The 21,923-nt window shown below is 42.3% G+C and overlaps 3 protein-coding genes across 18 annotated transcripts in view; 2 read left to right on the forward strand and 1 right to left on the reverse strand.

Moving 5' to 3' along the window:
- The window catches only part of p120ctn (adherens junction protein p120), a 30,974-nt gene extending 23,781 nt beyond the window's left edge, over positions 1-7,193 (forward strand). For 12 of the 13 annotated variants that reach the window (XM_034319882.2, XM_034319885.2, XM_034319877.2 and 9 more), the window contains one exon: positions 1,251-7,193. In XM_034319882.2, the coding sequence (XP_034175773.1) occupies positions 1,251-1,508 (258 nt within the window). In that variant the 3' untranslated portion in view covers positions 1,509-7,193. The remainder of the gene's footprint in view (positions 1-1,250) is intronic. The other variant, XR_004580907.2, reaches the window with a different exon arrangement.
- Positions 7,194-10,414: 3,221 nt separating this feature from the next.
- LOC117602215 (caveolin-3) overlaps positions 10,415-21,923 on the reverse strand; it is a 176,667-nt gene continuing 165,158 nt past the window's right edge. The window contains exons 4-5 of one of the 3 annotated variants that reach the window (XM_076691580.1): positions 13,902-14,047; positions 10,415-13,083 (exon numbers count right to left, since the gene is read on the reverse strand). In XM_076691580.1, the coding sequence (XP_076547695.1) occupies positions 11,527-12,552 (1,026 nt within the window). In that variant the 5' untranslated portion in view covers positions 12,553-13,083; positions 13,902-14,047 and the 3' untranslated portion in view covers positions 10,415-11,526. Of the gene's footprint in view, positions 14,048-21,923 lie in introns of all 3 variants that reach the window. The other 2 variants (XM_076691579.1, XM_076691581.1) reach the window with 2 other exon arrangements.
- Positions 14,044-16,110, forward strand: LOC117602211 (uncharacterized). 2 transcript variants are annotated; one of them, XM_034319939.2, is made up of 6 exons: positions 14,044-14,577; positions 14,793-14,917; positions 14,998-15,222; positions 15,552-15,687; positions 15,763-15,892; positions 15,972-16,110. In XM_034319939.2, the coding sequence occupies exons 1-6, from the start codon at positions 14,314-14,316 to the stop codon at positions 16,055-16,057; spliced, it is 966 nt and encodes a 321-aa protein (XP_034175830.1). In that variant the 5' UTR covers positions 14,044-14,313; the 3' UTR covers positions 16,058-16,110. The 2 variants fall into 2 exon arrangements, with proteins under 2 accessions (XP_034175830.1, XP_034175831.1); XM_034319940.2 differs by having other exon boundaries at positions 14,998-15,210.

A 21,923-nucleotide genomic window follows, 5' to 3' on the forward strand; every position in this document is an offset into this window, starting at 1 on the left:
AATTCAATTTTCCCCTCTTACTTTCTCCTCTTTCAACCCTTCTGATACATAACTTTTCGCACCAACGATCATAAACATTTATACCAGTCAACGCGTTGGATCGAAAAACGTGGAAGTTTGAAGATTGTTCACTTAGCGTTGAAGAGTGTGTCTTGCATCGTTGTATAACAGATTAGCTATTACCGGACCAAAAACTATACTCGACGTTTTTTACGATTAGGGAGCGCATCTAGCCGAACAGGTGATTTGTATAAATCATCAGACAACCGTATCAGAGATCCGTCTTTCAAAATTCAATCATTAAACACAACTCGTTCAACTGACACACAAACTGTACCTTTGGTCAACGGAAACGCACAAACTCGAAAGGCTGATGTTCGCTGCCTAATTGGCGATAGCAGGTAGAGATACATAGTGTATTATACTTGTGCAGTTTTGTGGAACTTAAACTTTTTCTTAATTAAAGGTAAATATAGGGGAAGAAGTATCACCCTCTATTTTTCCCTTTAATTAAGGGAAGTCTACGTTGCACCAGAACGTACACTTAGAAGATTTAATTTCGACTCGTTGATCCCAAGTGAACAGAGTCTATTCTATGGACAGTAAGAGTAATAGAATGTTGAATGGAACGTGTCAAATCCATAGGGATTCAATCGGTTCGAATCAGCAGGGTAAAGCACAAAAGTAGAATCGTCTTTTCACGTGTGGTAGATTCTTTCAATGGAAAAAATGATTTGTTTGATCGTGACCATCGAAAGAGAGGAATTGTTAAAATGTAAGCTTTCGTTTTTATACCTACATACACTTATACAATTATTAACGAAAGGAACCTTTGTCGTATAAAAAGAAAACAAAGAAAGCTAGACGCACCTCGAAGCATGGTTTATAGTGACACGTTGACTATTGCACGAACTTATTTATAATCTATTTATATCCAAATTAATCGAGCATAATAAAAGAGTATCTGACAGTATGCACTCGCACCAATTGTTTTTCACGTGTAAATTATTCATTGATTTTTCTTTGGATCAAATATTATACCCAGAAGCGTTGAAACGAAAGAGATAAGAATTGAAAAAGTGTACCACACCGGCCGCACCAGGTTAACCATCCTCGATCTTCGATGGATCGTTGGAACCGGGCCCATTTCCCTGCGCCCTGCAGCACAGCAGCCCGCCCCTCCCCTCGACATCCACCCCCGGCAATCAGCCAGGGCTTTAATTAACCGTTGGCTTGTGTGTGTGTTGCAGCAACCGAAACCCGGTGAGCCGCTCTACGCGCAAGTTAACTTGGAGAAGAAAAAGAAGCGGCAGTATGAGCTGGGGGTGGGCCAGGGCCAGGGTCAGGGCCCGGTGGTTCCTGGAGTAGGAGTCGCGGCCGGTGCACCCACGGCTGGCCAGTGGGTGGCCGATGGAGTGGTGGGTGTCCCGGATGGTTCAGCTAGCACCGCGACGGTGAACGTGCCACCGAACTCGACGGCTGCCTCTGCCGGTGATTCATGGGTATAACAGGGTGTACAGTGTCCATTGGAAGCCCGGCAAGCTGGTGTCCTAACCTTGAGCCTAGATTCGCGTTGCCAGCGACAAATTGGGACTCTGATGCGCGGGAACTCGGTGCCTGAAAACATAGTTTCGCCGAGTTCAGCGTAGAAGACCGGATAGGGCATTCAGGATGAAGATGCGGTTAATCCATGGGTACAACAAGATATGGTGTCCCTTGAGTCTAGTCTCGTGTCGCCAACAGCACTTGGATAATTTGCTGTCTGCAAGATTGAGGTTCACGTTAATGATTTCTGAACGTAACAGGGTGGTCCAGCCGGATGGTGTCTCCTGAGGTCTAGACTTACGGTAGACATAGGAGGACTCGGTGTTCGAAAGGTGTTGAATTTTCAAGATAGAAGACTGGATAGGGCATTGATGTTGAAGAGAGGAGGGATAGTGATGATCGAACAGAGGGAAACGGAAGACTGAGGACAAGAAGGGTATAGAGGTGTATAGAGCTGAGAGGACTTCCTTGAACTTGGATCTATCCGGAGAAATCTAAAAGAAAAGCATTGCACTCCGCACCCCACGTTTCTTTCGGTGTAAAGTAGGTGGAAAGCGACTTGTCCAACCACATCCGCAGCAGTAGTCGCACTAATGGCTCTAAACCTTCATTGCACAATTCTAAATTAATATATGTATACATACTATATATATATATGGATACATACATATGTGTATGTATGATTTAAGGCGGCGCTATCGATGGCCGCAGAAGTACTACTAAGAATAAGTAGACGGTATTATTAATAATAATATAATTATTGATTATACAGGGTGTCTCTGATCTGGTGGAACAATTAGAAATCTATATGAAAGAGTAAGTAGAAAATATAGAGCGGTATTTTTTTGTATGAAGCTTCATTACTGAAAATTTCGATAAATTTTCAACTTTGATTTATTCAGAAACAAACCATTCTACGAGAAAATGTTATTCTACATTATCGATTTACTTTTCGATGTAAAATCATCTCCCTTTTGATTATGCCACCAGATTGAAAGCATCCCGTAGAAACACGGTGCTCGCATCGTGGCTATAAATACAGGACGGTATAAGTGAATGAATATATAAATATATTATAGAGACACACATTATATACACACGCGTACGCGTATCGATTACTACATTATTGTATTATGTAAACTTCTGAGGCTGTGGGTGTGGCATATTACGAGGATGCCGAACATTAGCGAGCTGCAATTCGTTTCTTCCGGTTCTCAAATCGTTTGACGAATGAAAGAAAGACAGGAAAAGAGAGAGAGAGGGAGAGAAAGAAAGAGCGGTTGTATGTGTTCACGCGTTTGTATGTTTGATTTGTGAATGATTTCTTTCGTCTGCTTGCCCGTGAAACTGTCCACTCACGAAAGAAGCACGTATTGCGTCTATAAGTCTCTGTTCTCTTGTTCTCGAGCGAAAGAAAAACGTAAAGATTAACGATAAATGATGAACAGATGTATAATGGGAGGATCACATGGTGATTCCTCGCAAATTATTACGATTCTTACGTATTCTTCTTCGTATATTGTAGAGTGATATATCGCGCGAGACCAAGTAAAACAAAAAAGAAAATATGTGAAAAGAATGAAAGAGACAGAGAATGTGATGTTTCAATGTTATTATCGAATGTTTGACAGAGATATGACATTATTGATAGCCGATATACATATTATATATATATAGATATATATACATATATATTATATATATACAAATAAATATATCCTTGTTCTATTTCTTAAAATAATATTATTACGACAGTTGAATCGAGTGTGCAAGTGATTTAGCCACGTGAAAGTATAACAGCAACACGTTATAGCGCGCGTATCTTCTTTTGATTCATTGAATGTTATATACATACATACGGTGTGTCTCAAAAGATTCCCTGTATCAAAACGAATCAAAAAGTTCTTTACCGTTTTGCAATATACTGCTCCGTTCTCGAGATATACGCGATTAAAGAATCGAATCTTCGACTTCCGGTTCCTCAACGGCACCCCGGAAGTGCAATCTTTAACCGCGTGTATCTCGAAAACGAGGCTGCAGATCGAAAAACGGTAAAGAACTTATCGGTTCATTTTGACACGGAGAATCTGTTTCCGTGTTGTTTAACTTTTTTTGAGGCATCTTGTGTACATCGGTCAAAAATTTGAGGCTAATCACAACTATTATATTTGTCGGATAAATTAGGAAGCCGAATACTTCTATTTATGAAAATTTCTTCAAACATAATTCTTAAATGTTAAAAGGCAATGGTTTAAAATTTTTGACCGGTAGTGTATATGTCAACGTTCGGTGGTATGCATGTCAGGATCAAGGTAAAATGGATCAATCTCGTCGATCGTCTCGTTCAACCGGTCCAAATGTTCATCAGAAGGATATCTCCTTCGATTTCTCTCATCTTCGTAGCTGTCCAGCCTAGTTTTGTACATATTCATCTCTCCTATCGAGGCGACACGATTAGGTCGTCGTTCATCGTCGAACGAGCGACGAGATCGATATTAAACCGTCGTGAAGTAATGAATTTATTGAATGAAGATGATCGTAAGGATCGTTGATATGCCACTCGAAACGTGTGTCGTCGTTACTCTGCCATGTGTATCAGTGCGATCGTTTCTATTGTAAGACGACGTAACGTTTGTTATTGATATTGTAACAGTGTACGTATGGGATGAAACAACATAAACTTTCAAGGAGGTATAAACTGAATAGTTTTAAATAGTACGTACTGTTGAAATTTGCAAGTTTTTACGAATTAGAAATAATGTTATAACGATGTTTCAATCTTGTATCGAAGACATATCTTCACGTTCGAATTCATACACCAGTGATATCGATTTTTATCCCATGGTACTCTGATTACAATGTCGCGACGAATTTCAGCGGGAAAGCAAGCAACGTAACCGAGTCTCTCCTCGAATCGAGAGACATCCTTCGAGCTTATTGTTCGAGACTGCTACGCAGAATCCTCTTTAGAGAGAACTTTGGACCATTCCGCTCGATGTGACACGCACGGCTCAGCGAGTTAAATACACGCTCCTCTCGACTCGTGTTACGTATCGAACAATTTTCGATGCGACATTTTCTTCGCATCATTTCTAAAATTTCGTAATTGAGATTCTTCTTGCGATCGAATTTACGATAGCACGGTGAAGTATTGAAAGATTCATTGATTTTGGGAGCAAGGATTCGAAATATCGAGACACGAGTCGAGATTCTTAATCGTGCAAAAAGAAATAAAAAATGAGTATCCTCGTGTTCCTAGATCGTTGTAGGATCGACAGGAACGAATCGACGTTTTGATATCCGCTTTATATCGTTTCCATGTGACAACGTTTCTAATTTTCTACGAGGATTAAGGAGGACAAAAGAGGAATCGGTGGAGGGAGACGCGACGAAGGATTTTGTAGAAAGTAATTAATCCCGGAGGCTGACCAGCGACAATGAAATTTCTATTTCGTACAGATCGAAGGAGAAAACGTTCTGTCGCGCTGTGCCGAGGAAATATGAATTTTATCTTTGTTTCTTAAGAGAAAGGAATACCTTAACGTCGACACATCGACTCGATCTTTAATATTCATAAATATTCATCGATGTTGTCCGAGGTATCTTCTGTTGGCTTTGTCGCAAAGAGGGAAAACGTTCCCTTATTGTTCTTTAACGGTATATCAAACTCGAACAGCTATGCAAAAAAGAACGAGGAACAATCGTCTCGATGTTCCAACATTCTCTGATAGAATCATCAATTAATCGAGTCACGCTCTGATCGATTAATCCTTCGGGTAAATCCGATTTCCTCGGCACAGTCGTGCAACGGATTCGTTGTATCCTGCAAAGTATGCCTCGTGAACGATTACAAAGGGTAACTTCATCCCCCTTTTCGATTCACCTGTTACTATATATAGGGTGTCTGTCTATTATACGTATAGCGAAAAGGTGTTGATTTTATATTAAAAATAAATGATGAAATTTTTATTACATGCTACCTTTTATTTGAGAGGAAGCTGAATTTGTAACTTTGTTAGGTATGGGTACATTTAGCACCCCATTTAATTATTATCTTGACTCTTTTAACGCGTTGAATTCCCTGGGGGTTCATCAATAGCAAACAGGAAAAATTTGAGTAATAAAAAAATGTTATTCTATATTATTTCATTTATTTTTCTTAGAAAGACATCCTGTATAGGAGTATAAACAATCACTTTTATACAAATTGATCGTAGGTTGAGCTTTTGTCGTCGTTTCACGAGGCTCGTTCGATCAAGCGAAGTGTATTTCAAGCGTCTTGTTTGTTCTTTCTTCAGGGACCTTTGCAATTTTATTCCTTTTTTTCTTTTATTTGAAAGTAATCAGGAGACAATCGTTGGCAGCTATTTCGATGCAATACAATTGCGTTACGATTTGTATGTACCTTCATTAACGAGCTTATTGTTTTTTTTATCCTTTTCTATCAACTTATTATGTATTATTGTATATTATTTCTTTCTCCAGACGATGATTGGTAATTATGTAATTAAAATTCTACGTGTTTTAAGTCGGGCTATTCGAATTTATCGTCGATCTCCATTTTATTTTATACTTTTCGAATAATTATTGTAAGGCATCGCCTGAATCGAACGTAATTAAAAGGGATTTCATAGAGGATCGATTAATCCTTTCGTGTTTTAATTATAATTTTATCTTTTGTAATAGATTGTCACTGTTTAGTTGCGAAAGGATTCATCGATCTGGGTATTTTTTTTTTTTTATTAAAATGAATGAATTTCGTCGAGATTCAGCCTCGAAAATGTATGAACGCGTCCGAACGACTTTTTTAAAACACTATGTCGCGTTTTACTAACGATTTTTAAACAGATTTTTACACATTTTGTCGCCGGCCTAAGGAGCTGTCTGTACCAACGACACGCGAATTGAACTCGATCTTATACACCAGTTCGAAGGAAATATTTGTGAAATTTTAATATTAAAATGTTCATTAAGAAATCTATAATTATAATCAATTAAATCTTTGCAATCGTATATCCATGAATAAATATGTAACGTCTAAGGGGTTGTTACCAATTCCATGTACCAAAATGATTCGACCAAAATTTTTCCACAGTATAAAAATGAAAAAAAAAAAAAATAGAAATTGTTATAAAAATTGAATCGAGTCAATCGAGTTCAATATCCGTGCGATCGATCGTGAAATCACCCATAGCAAGCGAGTTCACCCCTTCACCGCGATCATCGTCACCGATCATCACTCGAGAAGACTGATAGCATACAAAAAGCTGAGTGATTACATCAGAACGACTCCATTATTCTACTTGAAAGAAAAAAAGAAAATAGCAAGAAACGAACGAATAAAAGGAAGAAAAGAAATTGAAAGTAAACCACGGAGAACGAACGAGTTTCTTCGAGGTACAAACAGGATTTCGTCGACATGAAAGGACGATTATTAAAAAATAAAAAAAGAAGAAGCCAAAAGAAGATGGAAATGGGAAAAACGTCATGAAAACTCTCACCTGTTCTCATATGTACATGTGAAACACGTGGCTCATACCATACGTACACATAAACAGACATACATACACACGTATACGTACATGAAGATAGAGCGACACTGCGCATAACGTATAGAAAAGAACAAAAAAAAAAAAAAAAAATAACAATGATAGGCTACAGTGCTGCAAGTACACGTATTTAAAAATAAAAAAGAAAATTTAAACGAGCATTAAAAATAAGCATGGATGTGCATTTTAGATGTATTAGAGGAGTTTCACCACGCATTTAGTATTAATTGTAACATGTAGCTCCGACGCGGGGGTGAGAAAGGGGATGATCAGTGGAACGATTGATTTTCTTAATTTTTTAATGAAAAATTATTTCCTTACTATTTTTCTTTTCTATTCGGTTTCATATCATTTAAATTTTCTTTAAATATAGAATTGAAGTTCTATTTTTATTATTTTTAATTACTCGAGTATATTAAATTTGTGGCTGATCTTTATCATAGCCAACGTGTTAATTAATTTCTAAATTGGCTGTTTGATATTAAAAAATTTCGTAGATTTTGTCCAAAGGATCATCCCCTGGTTTCTCTTCCCTTCAGAGAAACGCGGTGGGGATAATATTATCATCGTCATTCGATCATTCTCATCATCATCGTCGTTTTTTTTTTTTTTTTTTTATTTAACTCTCAGTGTATGTGTTCTTTCCACTAGGAAAAACACCGTGCGAAGTAGGTAATAATTAATATAATAATAAACGCAACGTGTAATTTTGTTAAGGCGAAAGTGAAACGAAGAGGATGAACGCATATTGTCATTATTTTATTGACGTTGTATTATTTATATCCGGAGGAGTACCACGTATATACAATAATTATTAATGATAAACGATCGACTAGTGTATTTCGAACCCGACTGACAACAATTAAAGAATTTAATTGCGCTGAAAACAGCGTGTGCGCGTTGGTCCTTTCATTTTCATCTCCCTTTCTCATCCCTTAGATATCGAAGAAGAAAAAGAAACTGTATCAAATTCGTGTGGGATGATTGTTAACGAAGAAACAGATTACCAGGGAAATTGTCAATTTGCAATCGTAAAAACCGAACCCCATCTGGTCGTCGAAACAATCCCGTTTATTTCTACAACGAGGTACGACCGCCGAGGGGTGCGAATCAATCTATCAAATATACATATACTTCTAATTTATCTTAGGAGTTTATTTAATTTGCTTAATTTATTTTTTCCGCTTATTAACAAGCTCATTAAAGAGGAATAAAATTTATGATTTTATCTCTTTTCTGGGCCTCGGCCGACTACCCTTTTATTTATTACGAGACCGAAGAACTATCAAAATAAATGTTTAACAAACTTGTATTTTAAAAAGAGCGCCATAAATTATTTTAAAAATTCGATCTTAGCGCCATCTATACAGAAACGGTGGAAACTACATGACAACTTATCGCCTGTGTTTTCGAGAATTCGTGGCCTCGGGGTGCCCCCTGTGGCTCGGGGGGTTTAGAATACAGCCACGGTATCCCCTGCCTGTCGTAAGAGACGACTAAAAGGGGTCATACACACATATACACACGCACGCACACACACACACACACACACACCGATTCAAGCGAAAAAGATTTAAAAGTATGGACAAGCATGAGTAATGAAATTTTTAAAAAATGCGAGGAGTTTGGGGTTGGCAGGGCTGCCAACCCATCCCCGAAGGCCGAAGGTCGAAAGCGTTCGTTGAACAACATGGAGACAGAAAAGTCTCCAAAAATGCCAGCCTTTGGGCGAAATTCGGGGTAAGGGTAAGGGTAGCCTCGGGGTCCCAGACACCCCAGGATGACATTAGGTCGGCATGCAAAAAGCACCACCGGGGTCCCTGATACCCCAGAATGACATATGACGGTATTCAGTGACGGTGCATCGGGGTCCTTGCAACCCCGGATGCCATAATTTATTATTCTTTCCTGCTAGCTTCATGTAGGTATATGCAAATAGTGTTACTGGTGCTTCGGGGTCCCAGACACCCCGAATGCTATAATGTCAGTATACACGGATGCTCAACAGTTCTTCGGGGTCCCAGACACCCTAGGATCGAATCAGGTCGCACACATCACTATCGCGAACAAGTGAGTTTCACGATTTGTTCGTTTTTCGTTCTTATATTTCGCTAGATTCGGTCAAACCCATCGCTATTCCGAACAAGTGAGTTTCACGATTTGTTCGTTTTTCGTTCTGATATTTCGCTAGATTCGGTCAAACCCATCGCTATTCCGAACAAGTGAGTTTCACGATTTGTTCGTTTTTCGTTCTTATATTTCGCTAGATTCGCTCAAACCCATCGCTATTCCGAACAAGCGAGTTTCACGATTTGTTCGTTTTTAGGTCTTATATTTCGCTATTTGAATTGGGGTCCCTGACACCCCGGTGGCATAAATATCTGTATGCGGCAACGGTATATCGGGGTCTCAGATACCCCGAATGCCGTACTGGCGGTAAGCTGAGTGTCGTCGGTGCTTTGGGGTCCTAGACACCCCGAATGCCGTAGTGTCGGTAAGCAAAGAGCGTCGTCGGTGCTTCGGGGTCCTAAACACCCCGAATGTCATAAAGTATACAAGGAGTGTCAACGGTGCTTCGGGGTCCTAGACACCCCGAATGCCATAATGTCGTATACAGGGAGTTTCAACGGTGCTTCGGGGTCCTAGACACCCCGAATGCCATAATGTCGTATACAGGGAGTGTCAACGGTGCTTCGGGGTCCTAGACACCCCGAATGCCATAATGTCGTATACAGGGAGAGTCAACGGTGCTTCGGGGTCCCAGATACCCCGAATGCAGTAATGTCGGTATACAGGGAGAGTCGACGGTGCTTCGGGGTCCCAGACACCCCAAGATCGAATCAGGTCGGTACGCAGAGATAGTTATTGATGCTTGGGGGTCCTTGGTACCCCGGATGCCATATTATTAGTATGCAGATAATCACCGGCGTTCCGGGGTACTTAGTACCCAAATATGATATCAGGTTCGTACGCAGAGGGCGTCACTGGCGCAGCGGGGTCCTTAACACCCCTAGATAATATCAGGTCCGTATCAAGAGGGTATAACCCGTATAATTTTTTTCCAGAGTTTATTTAATTTACTTAATTTATTTTTTTTTGTTTATTAAATAAGCTCATCGAAGGGGAATAACATTTATGATTATATACCTCTTCTGGGTCTCAGCCGAGGACCCCTTTTATTTTACTTTTTCCAGTTATTTATATAATTTTATGCCTCATTATAGGCCAAGGCCATCTCAGTATCCCTTATTTCCCTGCGTTCCTTCCATGCCAGCATTCCTTACATTCCTGCAAAACTGAAATACTTTTTTTTTTTTTTTTTTATTTAACGTGGTGGAAATCTTCAGAAAGACACCTTCAGCCCCCCTGGGGAGGGGCCGGAGGTAGTGTGGGATTTTTACCCACTAAAACCACCACGGTGGCCTACACTAGGGCGGTACGAAGGGTCTTTTGACCCTCCGCCATGTGCCAAACTCCCCCGACATCGGGGGCCACACCCGATGCCGGCACTACTCGGACCGCGTGCAGTGGAGACCGGGGCCCCAGTCCCGGACCCCTACGGAATTCCTTTACATCCCTCGTTTCGTTACATCTCTTCATCGCTTACATCACTGCATTCTTTTCATGTCTAAATTCTTTTCATCCCGACATTCTATTCATCCCTACATTCTTCTCATCCCGACATTCTTTTCATCCCTACATTCCTTACATCTCTTCATCCCTACATTCCTTACATGTCTTCATCCCTTAAATCCCAACGTTCTTATCATCCCTACATTATTTCCATCCCTACATCTCTTTCATCCCTACATTCTTTTTATCCCTACATTCCTTACATCACTGCATTCTTTTCATCCCTACATTCTTATCATCCCGACATTCTTTTCATCCCTACATTCCTTACATCTCTTCATCCCTTAAATCCCTACGTTCTCATCATCCCTACATTCTTTTTATCCCTACATTCCTTACATCTCTGCATCCCTTATAATAAATATATTACAAAGACGTCTTCGAATAAAGGTAAGTAAAGGTAAGTTAGTTCCATTTTTCGCCGCCAGAGGGCGCTGATTCGACATCGAATTTTTAGTTCACATTTTTGCTGCCAGAGGGCCAGAAATTGTGCAAGGTTTAGTTCCTTTTTTCGCCACCAGGGGGCGCTGATTCGACATCGAAATTTTAGTTCACATTTTTGCCGCCAGAGGGCCAGAAATGGAGCATGGTTTAGTTCCTTTTTTTACCACCAGAGGGCGCTGATTCGACATCGAAATTTTAGTTCACTTTTTTGCCGCCAGAGGGCCAGAAACCGAGCAAGGTTTAGTTCCTTTTTTCGCCACCAGAGGGCGCTGATACGACATCGGAATTTTAGTTCACATTTTTGCCGCTAGGGGGCGCTATTTTTTCGAGAATTTCGCGAAAATTTCGAAAAAACTCAATGCAAGGAGCTACTGAGATGTATGGAATGCAGGAATATAAGTGATAGAAGATGTAAAGGATACAGGGATGTAAGGGATGTAAGGGATGTTGGTATATAAAGAAGGCAGGAATGTGAGGAATGCAGAAATGTAAGGGATATAGAGATGTGAGGAATGCAGGGATGTAAGGGAAGCAGAGATGAAAGGGATGCAGAGATATAAGGGATGAAGAGATGAAAAGAATGCAGGGATGTAAGGGATGACGAGATGAAAAGAATGTAAGGATGTAAGGGATGTTGGGATATAAAGAAGCCAGGAATGTGCGGAATGCAGAGATATAAGGGATGTAGAGATGTGAGGAATGCAGGGATGTAAGGGAAGCAGAGAGGTAAGGGATACAGAGATATAATGGATGACGAGATGAAAAGAATGCAGGGATGTAAGGGATGTTCGTATATAAAGAAGGCAGGAATGTGAGGAATGCAGAAATGTAAGGGATGTAGAGATGTGAGGAATGCAGGGATGTAAGGGAAGCAGAGATGTGAGGAATGCAGGGATGTAAGGGAAGCAGAGATGTAAGGGATGCAGAGATATAAGGGGTGAAGAGATGAAAAGAATGCAGGGATGTAAGGGATGCAGAGATATAAGGGATGACGAGATGAAAAGAATGCAAGGATGTAAGGGATGTTGCGATATAAAGAAGCCAGGAATGTGAGGAATGCAGAGATGTAAGGGATGTAGAGATGTGAGGAATGCAGGGATGTAAGGGAAGCAGAGAGGTAAGGGATGCAGAGATATAATGGATGACGAGATGAAAAGAATGCAGGGATGTAAGGGATGTTGGGATATAAAGAAGCCAGGAATGTGAGGATTGCAGAAATGTAAGGGATATAGAGATGTAAGGAATGCGGTGATATAAGGGTGCAGGGATATAGTGAAATCAGAGATATAGAGGGTGCAGATGGAAGTAAACGTCTTTTTAAACATGCGTAACGCGCCGATACGCTCTCTGTTGGCAGCAGTCTCGAATATATTTTTCGCATGCGCACTACAATTATTTATTATGAAACAAACTTGTAGATAATTAAGAAATTATTCACTCAGAAACAATGAAAATGATATATTTGTAAATAACAAAGGATTTCTAATCAATAACAGTTATTAGTTATCACAAAATCTGTTTGTTATTAAAAAGTACTGAAAAGTGCCGGCTGACATTATGACCGAAATAAAATTGCTAATTACAAAAGAACTAATTTGTCACAAACGTTAAACATGGACTCACAATCAATCACAAACGATTTATAAACGAAATACACTAAGAAAAATTAAAAATAATCATATTTTATTATACCTTCTAGTTAGCTTCGTGTAGGTCGGTGGTTCGGGTTCCCTAATACCCCAATATGATGTCAGGTTGGTATAAGGACAGCGCCATCGGTGCATCGGGGTCTCTGGCACCCCGGATGCCATGATGTCGATAAGCAGAGTATCACCGGTACTTCGGGGTGCCTAATACCCCAAGATGATATCAAGTGGGTATCCAGAGAGCGTTACCGGCGCTCCGCTCATTCCTTGTATAAGTAAACATATATGATCTGAGCGGAAGAAATCGGCAAAGATCAAATCTTGATCGCGTCTTCCTCTTTTTCATTTTCTCTTTATTCGCTGTTCTTTTTTACTTCTCCCGGGTTTAATGCCCCTGCCGACACATTACGTATCGTTAAGGAAATGCGCGCGCAACTGAAATGTGCGACCCATAGACTTTCTATAGAAAAACTGAAACCTCTGTAACTTTTGACCCCGATCACTTAGCCCCACAAACGCCACAGCTGTGAGCTAGTCTCAGCAAGATCTTTCTAACGACTTACAAAGCGTATCTCTAACTCTAGTAGTTCTCAAGTTGAAAAGTGACACGGACGGACGTCTTTGCGCTTTATGTATATGATGAGATTTCAGTTTTTCTTAAATTGCGTATGTTCTTTTAATTGCAATAAATAAATGATGTTTCGAATTGATTTTCGGTGAAATACACGCGAAAAGTAAACGGGTTAAGGAAATGGGAACGTTCGATAAGCGTTGCCTCAATGATTGTATTTTAACAAGAAAATCCTCGCGGCTCAATGAACACCACCACCTGCTCCGTGCGATAAGGAAATCGACAGGATCCACTCGACCGCCATATTAACGTAACGCGTGTTCCATTTTCTTTTTTTTTTCAATCTATGTTTCTACTAAATGGAAGTCGACGAAAAAGCAAAAGAGAAAATAAAAGGAAAAAGCAGGTGGTGTCCTTTTCAATTGAGAATTCCCTTGTTTCGAAGCAAGGTTAGAAGGAATTGCGTCGATCCCAGTTCCCACGGACAAATTTCATTTCAATCAATCGCTATACCAGATTCTTGTTCATTTCACACCCCCGTGCTCGCATCATCCCCACGCGCAACAGTCCTTTGGCGTCGTGGAACCTCGTGAAAGGATCCTGGCGCAGTTCAACGTCGACCACCATAACCATTGTCAACCCCCGGTAGCCATGGTCATCTAAAAATTTCCAAAAAGAAGATTGCTTAAACAAACACCATCTTAAAAATACAATTTGTAAATTGAAAAACACTGTCGTCGAAATCTATTGGTGATTAAAATTGATTATCCTTGAAATAACTAAAGAGTGGATCTTCGAATATAAATTTATCCCCGAGGAACTGAAATTAAAAATAATTCAGCGAGTGGAAAATTAATAATTGGAATTGATCGAGTATCCGAGTGAACAATTGAAAATTTCAAAAGAATTTTAACTGATCTATGTCATGACGGACGTGAATAGCAACAAATTGAACGGCGAATCCTCGAGAAAAACCTTCGAGCTCGCGAGGAAGGAATTACGTTCGCTGGTGAATAAAATCGAAGGAACCGGTCTGTCGAGCAGATCGTTTAAATTACTTCGCGTTTATTCCTTGCTGAAGCCCGGAAGTTCCAAGTTTCGCAGGACACACCTGTGGATTCTACTGATTCCCGCTTGGATTCTTGGCCAATTTTTGTGGAATTATGGATTATCGGTTCGCTACGACAAGGTGAGAGATTAAAACATCGAGATATCTTCTTTTCGATGCAATAATATACATTTTTCATCCCCAATTCTTGTTACCATTCTTAATTAGTTGACAAAATTCTAACTGCAGTGGATTAAATTTATCCCATTAATAACCCTTTCTCTGTATATGACGCGTTTATATATACATGTCGTCGAGGATGGGGAATAAATGGAAGAAAAAAATATTGTTTCAAGTGTTTGGCAGAGTTTCCCTCGTTCACGCAGAACATTTTCCGGCCAGCCGAGGATTGCTCGATGTGCCAGGACGTTCAACAGGTTGACAGGATATCCAACGCGGAACCTGTTTCGTTCGAGGAACGGTATTGTCTCGTACAATTTTCCTAATCATTTCGTTCTATATACATATTTTTCTATTTAATATCTCTGTTTCGAGAAACAGTTACGCGTATACCGGAAGGCCGGTGGTGATCACCGATGCGACAACAAATTGGACAGCCCCGAAAGTATTCTCCTTCTCCTTCTTCAAATCCTTGTACGAAGGACAGGACGCGAATTGTCAATTCTTCCCGTACAAAACCGAGTTCAAGAATCTTCAGGAGGTGTTCAACATGAGCACCAGTCGTTCCCTTCTCGAAAAGGGAACGAAACCGTGGTACGTCGGTTGGTAAGCGAACATTTATCTTATACAAATTTTGATATTTATCAAAAATATCGAGTATTTCAAAATTGTGACGGACCGTGAGAGGGGATACCGGAAGTAGGTAAGAGGCGCCCGTGAACGGTGCATTTACGAGGCTTCGATAACCGCCCTAAAGCTCACACGTATGCACACAATCCGGCTAACGAGCTTATAGTCAACCATATCAGCCTGTATTCATCTCGCGAAATAACAACGCGTACTTTAATTCCATTTTTTCAATAATTCTATACGATACAATAATTCGATACTGATTAACATATCGACAACTCGCTAACATTCTAACATCGTTTAAGGAGCAACTGCGACGACGAAATTGGCAACGTGCTGAGGAAACACTATCAAAAGCCTTATTTTCTGCCCGACACCGCGGAAAGCGAGAAAACTGATTGGATTTTTATGGGAAGCCACGGTTACGGGGCACCTATACACGTGAGTGAACGTTCTATTTCCTCACCTTCGCTTTTACGATCAAACAATTAAGGAAATCTTACTTTATCGTCCCAGGTGGACAACGTGGAGCATCCGTCGTGGCAAGCACAGATAAAAGGAGAGAAATTATGGATCCTGGAACCACCCAGGGAGTGTCATTATTCCTGTAAGAGGTTGCAGGTCGTGGTACACCCTGGTGAAATAAGTAAGTTAATCTGAATCATTTAATTAATTCGTATGACCATTTCGTTTACTTGATCGTGTCTATTAAATCTGTTAAATAGTCGTCTTGGACACGAATCGCTGGTACCATCAAACGGAGATAGTTTCCGAGGAGATGAGCATCACTATCGGTGCGGAATACGATTAAAATAAAATGAACAATGTAGGCTGACAGTAAAATTGCTGTAGCGAGAAAAAAAGTTAATAAAATTATATTTATCTTTAAACTATTGTGTGTATTTTTAAAAAATCTCCATGATCATATGTTAGCCTATGTTTTCGAAGGGGTCTTGAATTTCGACCTCGAGAACGAGCGTCTTCTGCTCTATCCTAAATATAAAAATCCTAAAAGTATCCTAAAGTATAAAAATGTTCTTTAAAAAAAAAAATATCAATGACTATATCCCATTATTGAGTGTCTAGAGTTCAGTCAGTAATAAAGGCATGTCCAGTCTATTTGTATCTATAGTCATCGGGCTCGGTCTGCTCCAGGAAAGTCATCGAGCCAGGTACGGGAAGGGGCGAGAAGGGGGTGAAAGGTGGACAGGAACCCCCACGGTAGCCACCACCTGCCGCCAGGTGCGACTTGACGAGACATCTGCAGAAGGGGCCCGTGCCGTTTTCTTTTCATGATCTTTCACAATTCCTGCGATTAACCTTCTCGACCTCACCTTCTTCACCCATACGATCTCTGTCTGGAGCGATGGACCTTAATTGGCCGATCGTAGACCGATCATCGTTAATCGATAAGTTTAAAATTCACGTACCAATTATTTTTCTTACCGAATTAGTAATTCTTTTTCTTTGACACTGTGGTCGTGTCATTGATTTTAGAAACACGATATAGAGAAAAGTTAAAGAACGAAGGACAGAGTGTACACGGGAGTAGCGGACACCATGGACACAGTAAAAATGGTAGGAAACCGTAGCTGTTTCGAGGGATACGTCGAAGGAGGCCCGAGGGCTTCCTGTTTCAACTTAATTACATTCTAGCCGACGCACACTGGGTAGAAAATTGTCTGAACACAGGGAGATCTCGTTAATACAGAAAGATTCTTCGATTTTTCTTGCCTGCCACGAAATTAAAATACCCCCTCGATCGAATAATCCATAAGAGAGGAACAATGACGAAAATTAATTCTTGATATTCAAAATAAAATGAGAAATATTAATCGTAGATCTTAATTGCTGCGCTCGAAAGATCAAATGCCTCACAAAATGGGAAAATGCCGTGAGGCAAGTGCTCGCCGCGCACCCAAAATGTTGCAAAACGCGAGGCCGCGATTTCGCGTTTGCAACATTGTTGCAACCTCGCGAGTGGCGGTTCACGGATTTGCCACATTGTCGCGAACGTGCGATCCCGGCCTCACGTCTTGCGGGGGTGGTGTATTTTAGGAACTATGGGTTCCTTTCTGCCCTCTGGAAGTTATCGTTCATGGACTAACTATTTATTTGAGAAAATCGAATACAAAAATGTCCCCTGTGAATTAGACATAATGCCTCATACTCAGTGGTAGGGACACCTTCCCCTCCGTTGGCTTAGACCGCCATTTTCCCTAGAGGGACGCCGAGCGTGCTCGAGGGTGTACAAATTTCACGTTAGGTACATATGGTTTCCCTGTTCCTGTCTCGCTTTCTCTCATTCGACCAACACCTACGCTCGTGTTCTTCGCACTTCTCTTCTCTTCATCCCTCTCTATCTCTCTCGTTCCATATACTTGCGGTCGCACATACTTCCCGCATACGTGTTTGTCCCTCTCCGTGTTTCTCTTTAGAAGGACATGTATGGTTTCACACAAATGCGTCAAAGTTTATGTCTTACTCCCCCCCCCCCCCCCCCCCCCCCCGCAACGGTATACAAATTGAAAGGTTTGCAAGAAGATAGTTCCATTTATATTTTTTTTTCAAGAAAACTTGGGAGTGAAATTCGCCTATACGTGGTTACGAGAAAATTTATACACGACTGGTATATTTTTTTTACTTTCATTCTCTGTCATCCCTTTATCACCGGTTTCGTATTTATATGGAAAATCCGCGCGTGTTATTATTAGCCACCCCCTGTTTGACGACGTGGACGGATCTTACGCCCACGCTCTCCCTTCTTCGTCTACCACCCCTTTTTCCATATAACCGCTACTCTAATCCGTTATTATTTACCAGCTATATTAACACCCTTATCTATTCTGCTCGAAACCTTGTACAGGGTAGGTCAATAAGGATCAAGAATAAGAAGATAAACCTATAAATGAAATTACTTCAAATGGCAGTTCTAATTAACTCCCTATGCAACTGTGAAACTCTTCTTTTTACATAAATATTTCTACCCTGTTTACAGTGACTTCAAGTTATCCCTGTATTATCTTTATTACAATTATACCCTTACCAATTTATAGTTTCACCGAAATTTGAAACGGAGTGGCAGTTTATCCTGGACGAATTCAAACTGGGCTCCATTAAACGCCCTTCACCCTTCCCACAATCGCGTAAATTATCTGCTAGCCTCTCCTTATGGTCATACACAAACTCTGTGTCTCACCCCTGTCTAACCACCCTCTGGCTCGTTTCCGTGTTTATGGCAGCACGCGTTTATGTGCACAAGCTGACCGTTCTTCCTCTTCACCCCTTCACTTTCCTATCTTTTTGTCTCTCCGCGCTGGTGCTCGCGTGCTAACCACACACGTGTGCTACATAAGGGTGGCCTGGTGTTGGCGGGTCACTACTATGTGTACGTGTAAGCTTTCTCGGTACATACATATCGGTCGCGCTATCGATTATTTTACCCATGTGGAACTTTCCCCTATCCCCCGGTCACCCCACCCGGCGTCGCGACGCCTGGTATAGAGCGAGATATCGACGTTACATCGCCGTACTCTCCCTCTCCTCACCTCATCCCCTCCATTCTAATACACGAACAACCCTCAGGAGCGTCGAAATTGGGTGCCAGGGTACCTTGTTTGCGAATCGACTATTCAATTTGCTGGATGATTACTTTTATCGAATGGTCAGGTTCTTTGAAGGGAGAAGGAAAAGGCAATCTTTTTTAATTAATTTCATTGCAGGGTTAAGTTACGTTAGAATGATGTTGATTATGATTTATCGATGAGGGATGATCGCTTTGAGACGGAATCGAAATTTCGAGTTTAAAATTGATCCCCATCATAGAATCTTCTTATGGCTGTACATTTGAACTATTTCTCAAATAGTTAAGAAAAAAAGAAAACTCACGTGTGTTATTTAGTAGCTCGAGAAAAGAAGCAACCTCTGACAAATCGCGCGGTTTTTCTGCTGGTTGACTCGTAAGGGCGCGACGTGTTTTTATTCCTTCCTGTGCTCGACTTCGCTGCCGATATCGATTTTATTTCGTCGCGAGGGCCGATGGATTTCGTCTGGAGCACCTTCTACTCTGGTTTCGATGTAGCTGCGTCGTGATTGCTCTACCGATTCTGTCACAAGTGTCGATCGATGAACAGGGTAGTCGGAGGTGCGCGAGATCGACCGATCGGACGCGTGCAGTTTTTCGCGCGGGAAAATATTCCGCGTGCTTTCGATCGAACATCTCGCGCTGCTGCGTTTCAGCGCGAAATTTGTCCGCCACGATTCGTTGCTTCGATTCTCGGTCAACGCTTGAATTTATTCAACCCTGCTTGCTTCGTTTATCGTCAAAGGACAGCTGACCTTTGTTGCTCTAATATAGCAAGTGCAGTCACCGTGAAATATTACGTGTGGAACGTATTTGTACCTCTTTACACGTGCAAACGTATCTGACAAGCAGTTTCATGGAACAACCTTTAACCTATTTTACCTAGTTACTATGGAATACTATTTTACGAGAAGTTTGACAAATTTTACTTAGCGACAAGCTTCTCTGCATCGGTTCCAAGTAAAAAGCACAACTCCGCAGCAATTTCTCTCGTTTCAGTGTGTTGCACGAAAGATCGCAACATCGCTTTATCGAAATTGCGCGTCAAATGGCAGGGAGTATCTTTCCTACGGGATCCCTTAGGCCCGGGCGCGCGGAACAGTCATCCAGTCCCTGAGCCACCCCTCGTAGCGGTTCGAGCGCGTCCTCCGCCGCCCCTCGTCCGTCTCTTCGCGACCCCTGCGTATCGAGTTCGTTACAGATCCCCGTCACAAGATCTCCACCCCTCTCTGTTTCCCCACCCGAGCCCCGTGTTCCCTTCCCCGTAGGTCCCTCGGCCAACGAAGGACGCACGAAGGTAGCCGGTAGACACGTAGTAGTCGCGTTCGCGATTTGCGCAACCCTCTGACTCGTTTCCTCTTCGTCTGAAGCAAGGGTACGACTCTCGCTCCCTCTCGGAACCTCGTAACGGCGGGCTGAGAGCGCGCGGCGTTCGTAAACCGCGTCTCGCGTCGTCCTGCCACCGGACCCGAACCCGAAGTCTCGTTTCTTCGTTCGTCTGGAGAAGAAATCGCGAATCGAGGGAGAGATTAGACGCGCGAATTCGAGAGTTTGTTCGAGAGCTCTGTAAAGAGAGAAAAGAGAGGTGACATTTTGTTCGGTGGCCAGAGAGAGGGTGGACAGGTTTCGAAGGGTGCGCGCACGCGTGCGCGTGAATGCGCACGGGCATCTAACGGGACGGGGATCGCGAGTCGAAGCGGATCGTGTCGGGGGTGTATGCGCGTTAAGCGTGCTCGATTCGTCGTTGTGGTCGTCGATTCCATCGACCGATCGGTCGCCAGTGTGAAGCTACTTCGACTAAGAGAATCGAACGGCAAACGGGCTCGAGTCGGTAAAGAGAGAAAGAGGGAGAGAGATCGTAGTAGCGGCACGCGTCGACGCCTCTCGACGCCGCTGCCCTCCCTTATTGATCCAGCCTATCGACGGCTTCGGTGGTGCTGGCCGAGCAAAGGGAGAGCCAGCAGCGCGTCCTCGATTCGCTTCGACCATCGCTTCGACTACTCGATCGTGACAGCTAGCGGAGGAACGACTAAAAAGGGGTGGTCGATCGATCGGAGAAGACCCAGGGGAGGACATCTTGGAGACTGGCCCTTGCTCTCCCCTCCTCTACCGACACACAGGGGATGCGCGTTTCGATCGTGCAATTGCGTCGGACCTGAAGTCCAGACACACGTTCGAGCTTTGCTAACGATTCGAGGCACGTGGAGTAGGCAAACGCTGATCGATTGGACGGTACTCGCGATTCGATTGTCTATTGATCCCGGGATTCGGTTCCGCGTCCTGTTCGTAGAAAGGCGCGCCTGCCGTTTCCGAGTTCTACGAATCTTAATAGCGGAAGAGGAAGATTCTCAGAGCGGACGAGACATTTGCGGGAGGATATAAGTGAAAATGTAATAGATGGAAGAAATAAACTGGAAGGAGAAATACACGGAATAATTGTTGGTCGAGGAAGAAATCGAGCGGGATAGAGGATCGAAGGGGTTGGCACTCGATAATCGGATCGAGGTGGAGGTGGTTGGCAAGGCCGTGCCGTCGCGGAACGCGTTTATCGGTCGAAGATAGGTCGCCGTATAGTCGATGTTTATGCTCGAAGTATCGGCGCATCGAGCAACGCTGTAGGTATCGGAAAATCGATAGAAAAGCTAACTGACGCCAGAGGAGAGCGGTGATGGCGGTGGCGGCGGTGGTGGTGGTAGCGACGATGCCGGCGGCGCGCACCTAGTGGTTTCTCGCAGCCACAACGACGAATATGTCATCGTTGAAGACGTAAGCTCCGTTCGAGGGTGGTTGTGAACGCGAGCTGCCGGTATTCGCGCGAATTCCACACGAATTCCACGCGAATTCCACGCGAATTGCGACGACGATAAACGTAACTGAAAGAATCGAGATATCGAGAAACCCGTTCAGTTTGCTACCAAAGTGTTTTTCCTACAGACTGTAAATCCCGCTCGAGAAAGGGGTTAGCCTTTCACGTGGATCGTGGTGTCTCCGGTTGGAAAGAGAGGGTGAAGACTGGTGCAGGTACGCTCACCGGTGGCGAAAGACAGAGCGCGAGTGATGTTGTGACGGTGGTGGTAGAAGAAGGATGTCAGTT

Source organism: Osmia lignaria, chromosome 13 (assembly GCF_051020975.1).
Source record: "Osmia lignaria lignaria isolate PbOS001 chromosome 13, iyOsmLign1, whole genome shotgun sequence".
Lineage (NCBI taxonomy): Eukaryota > Metazoa > Arthropoda > Insecta > Hymenoptera > Megachilidae > Osmia > Osmia lignaria.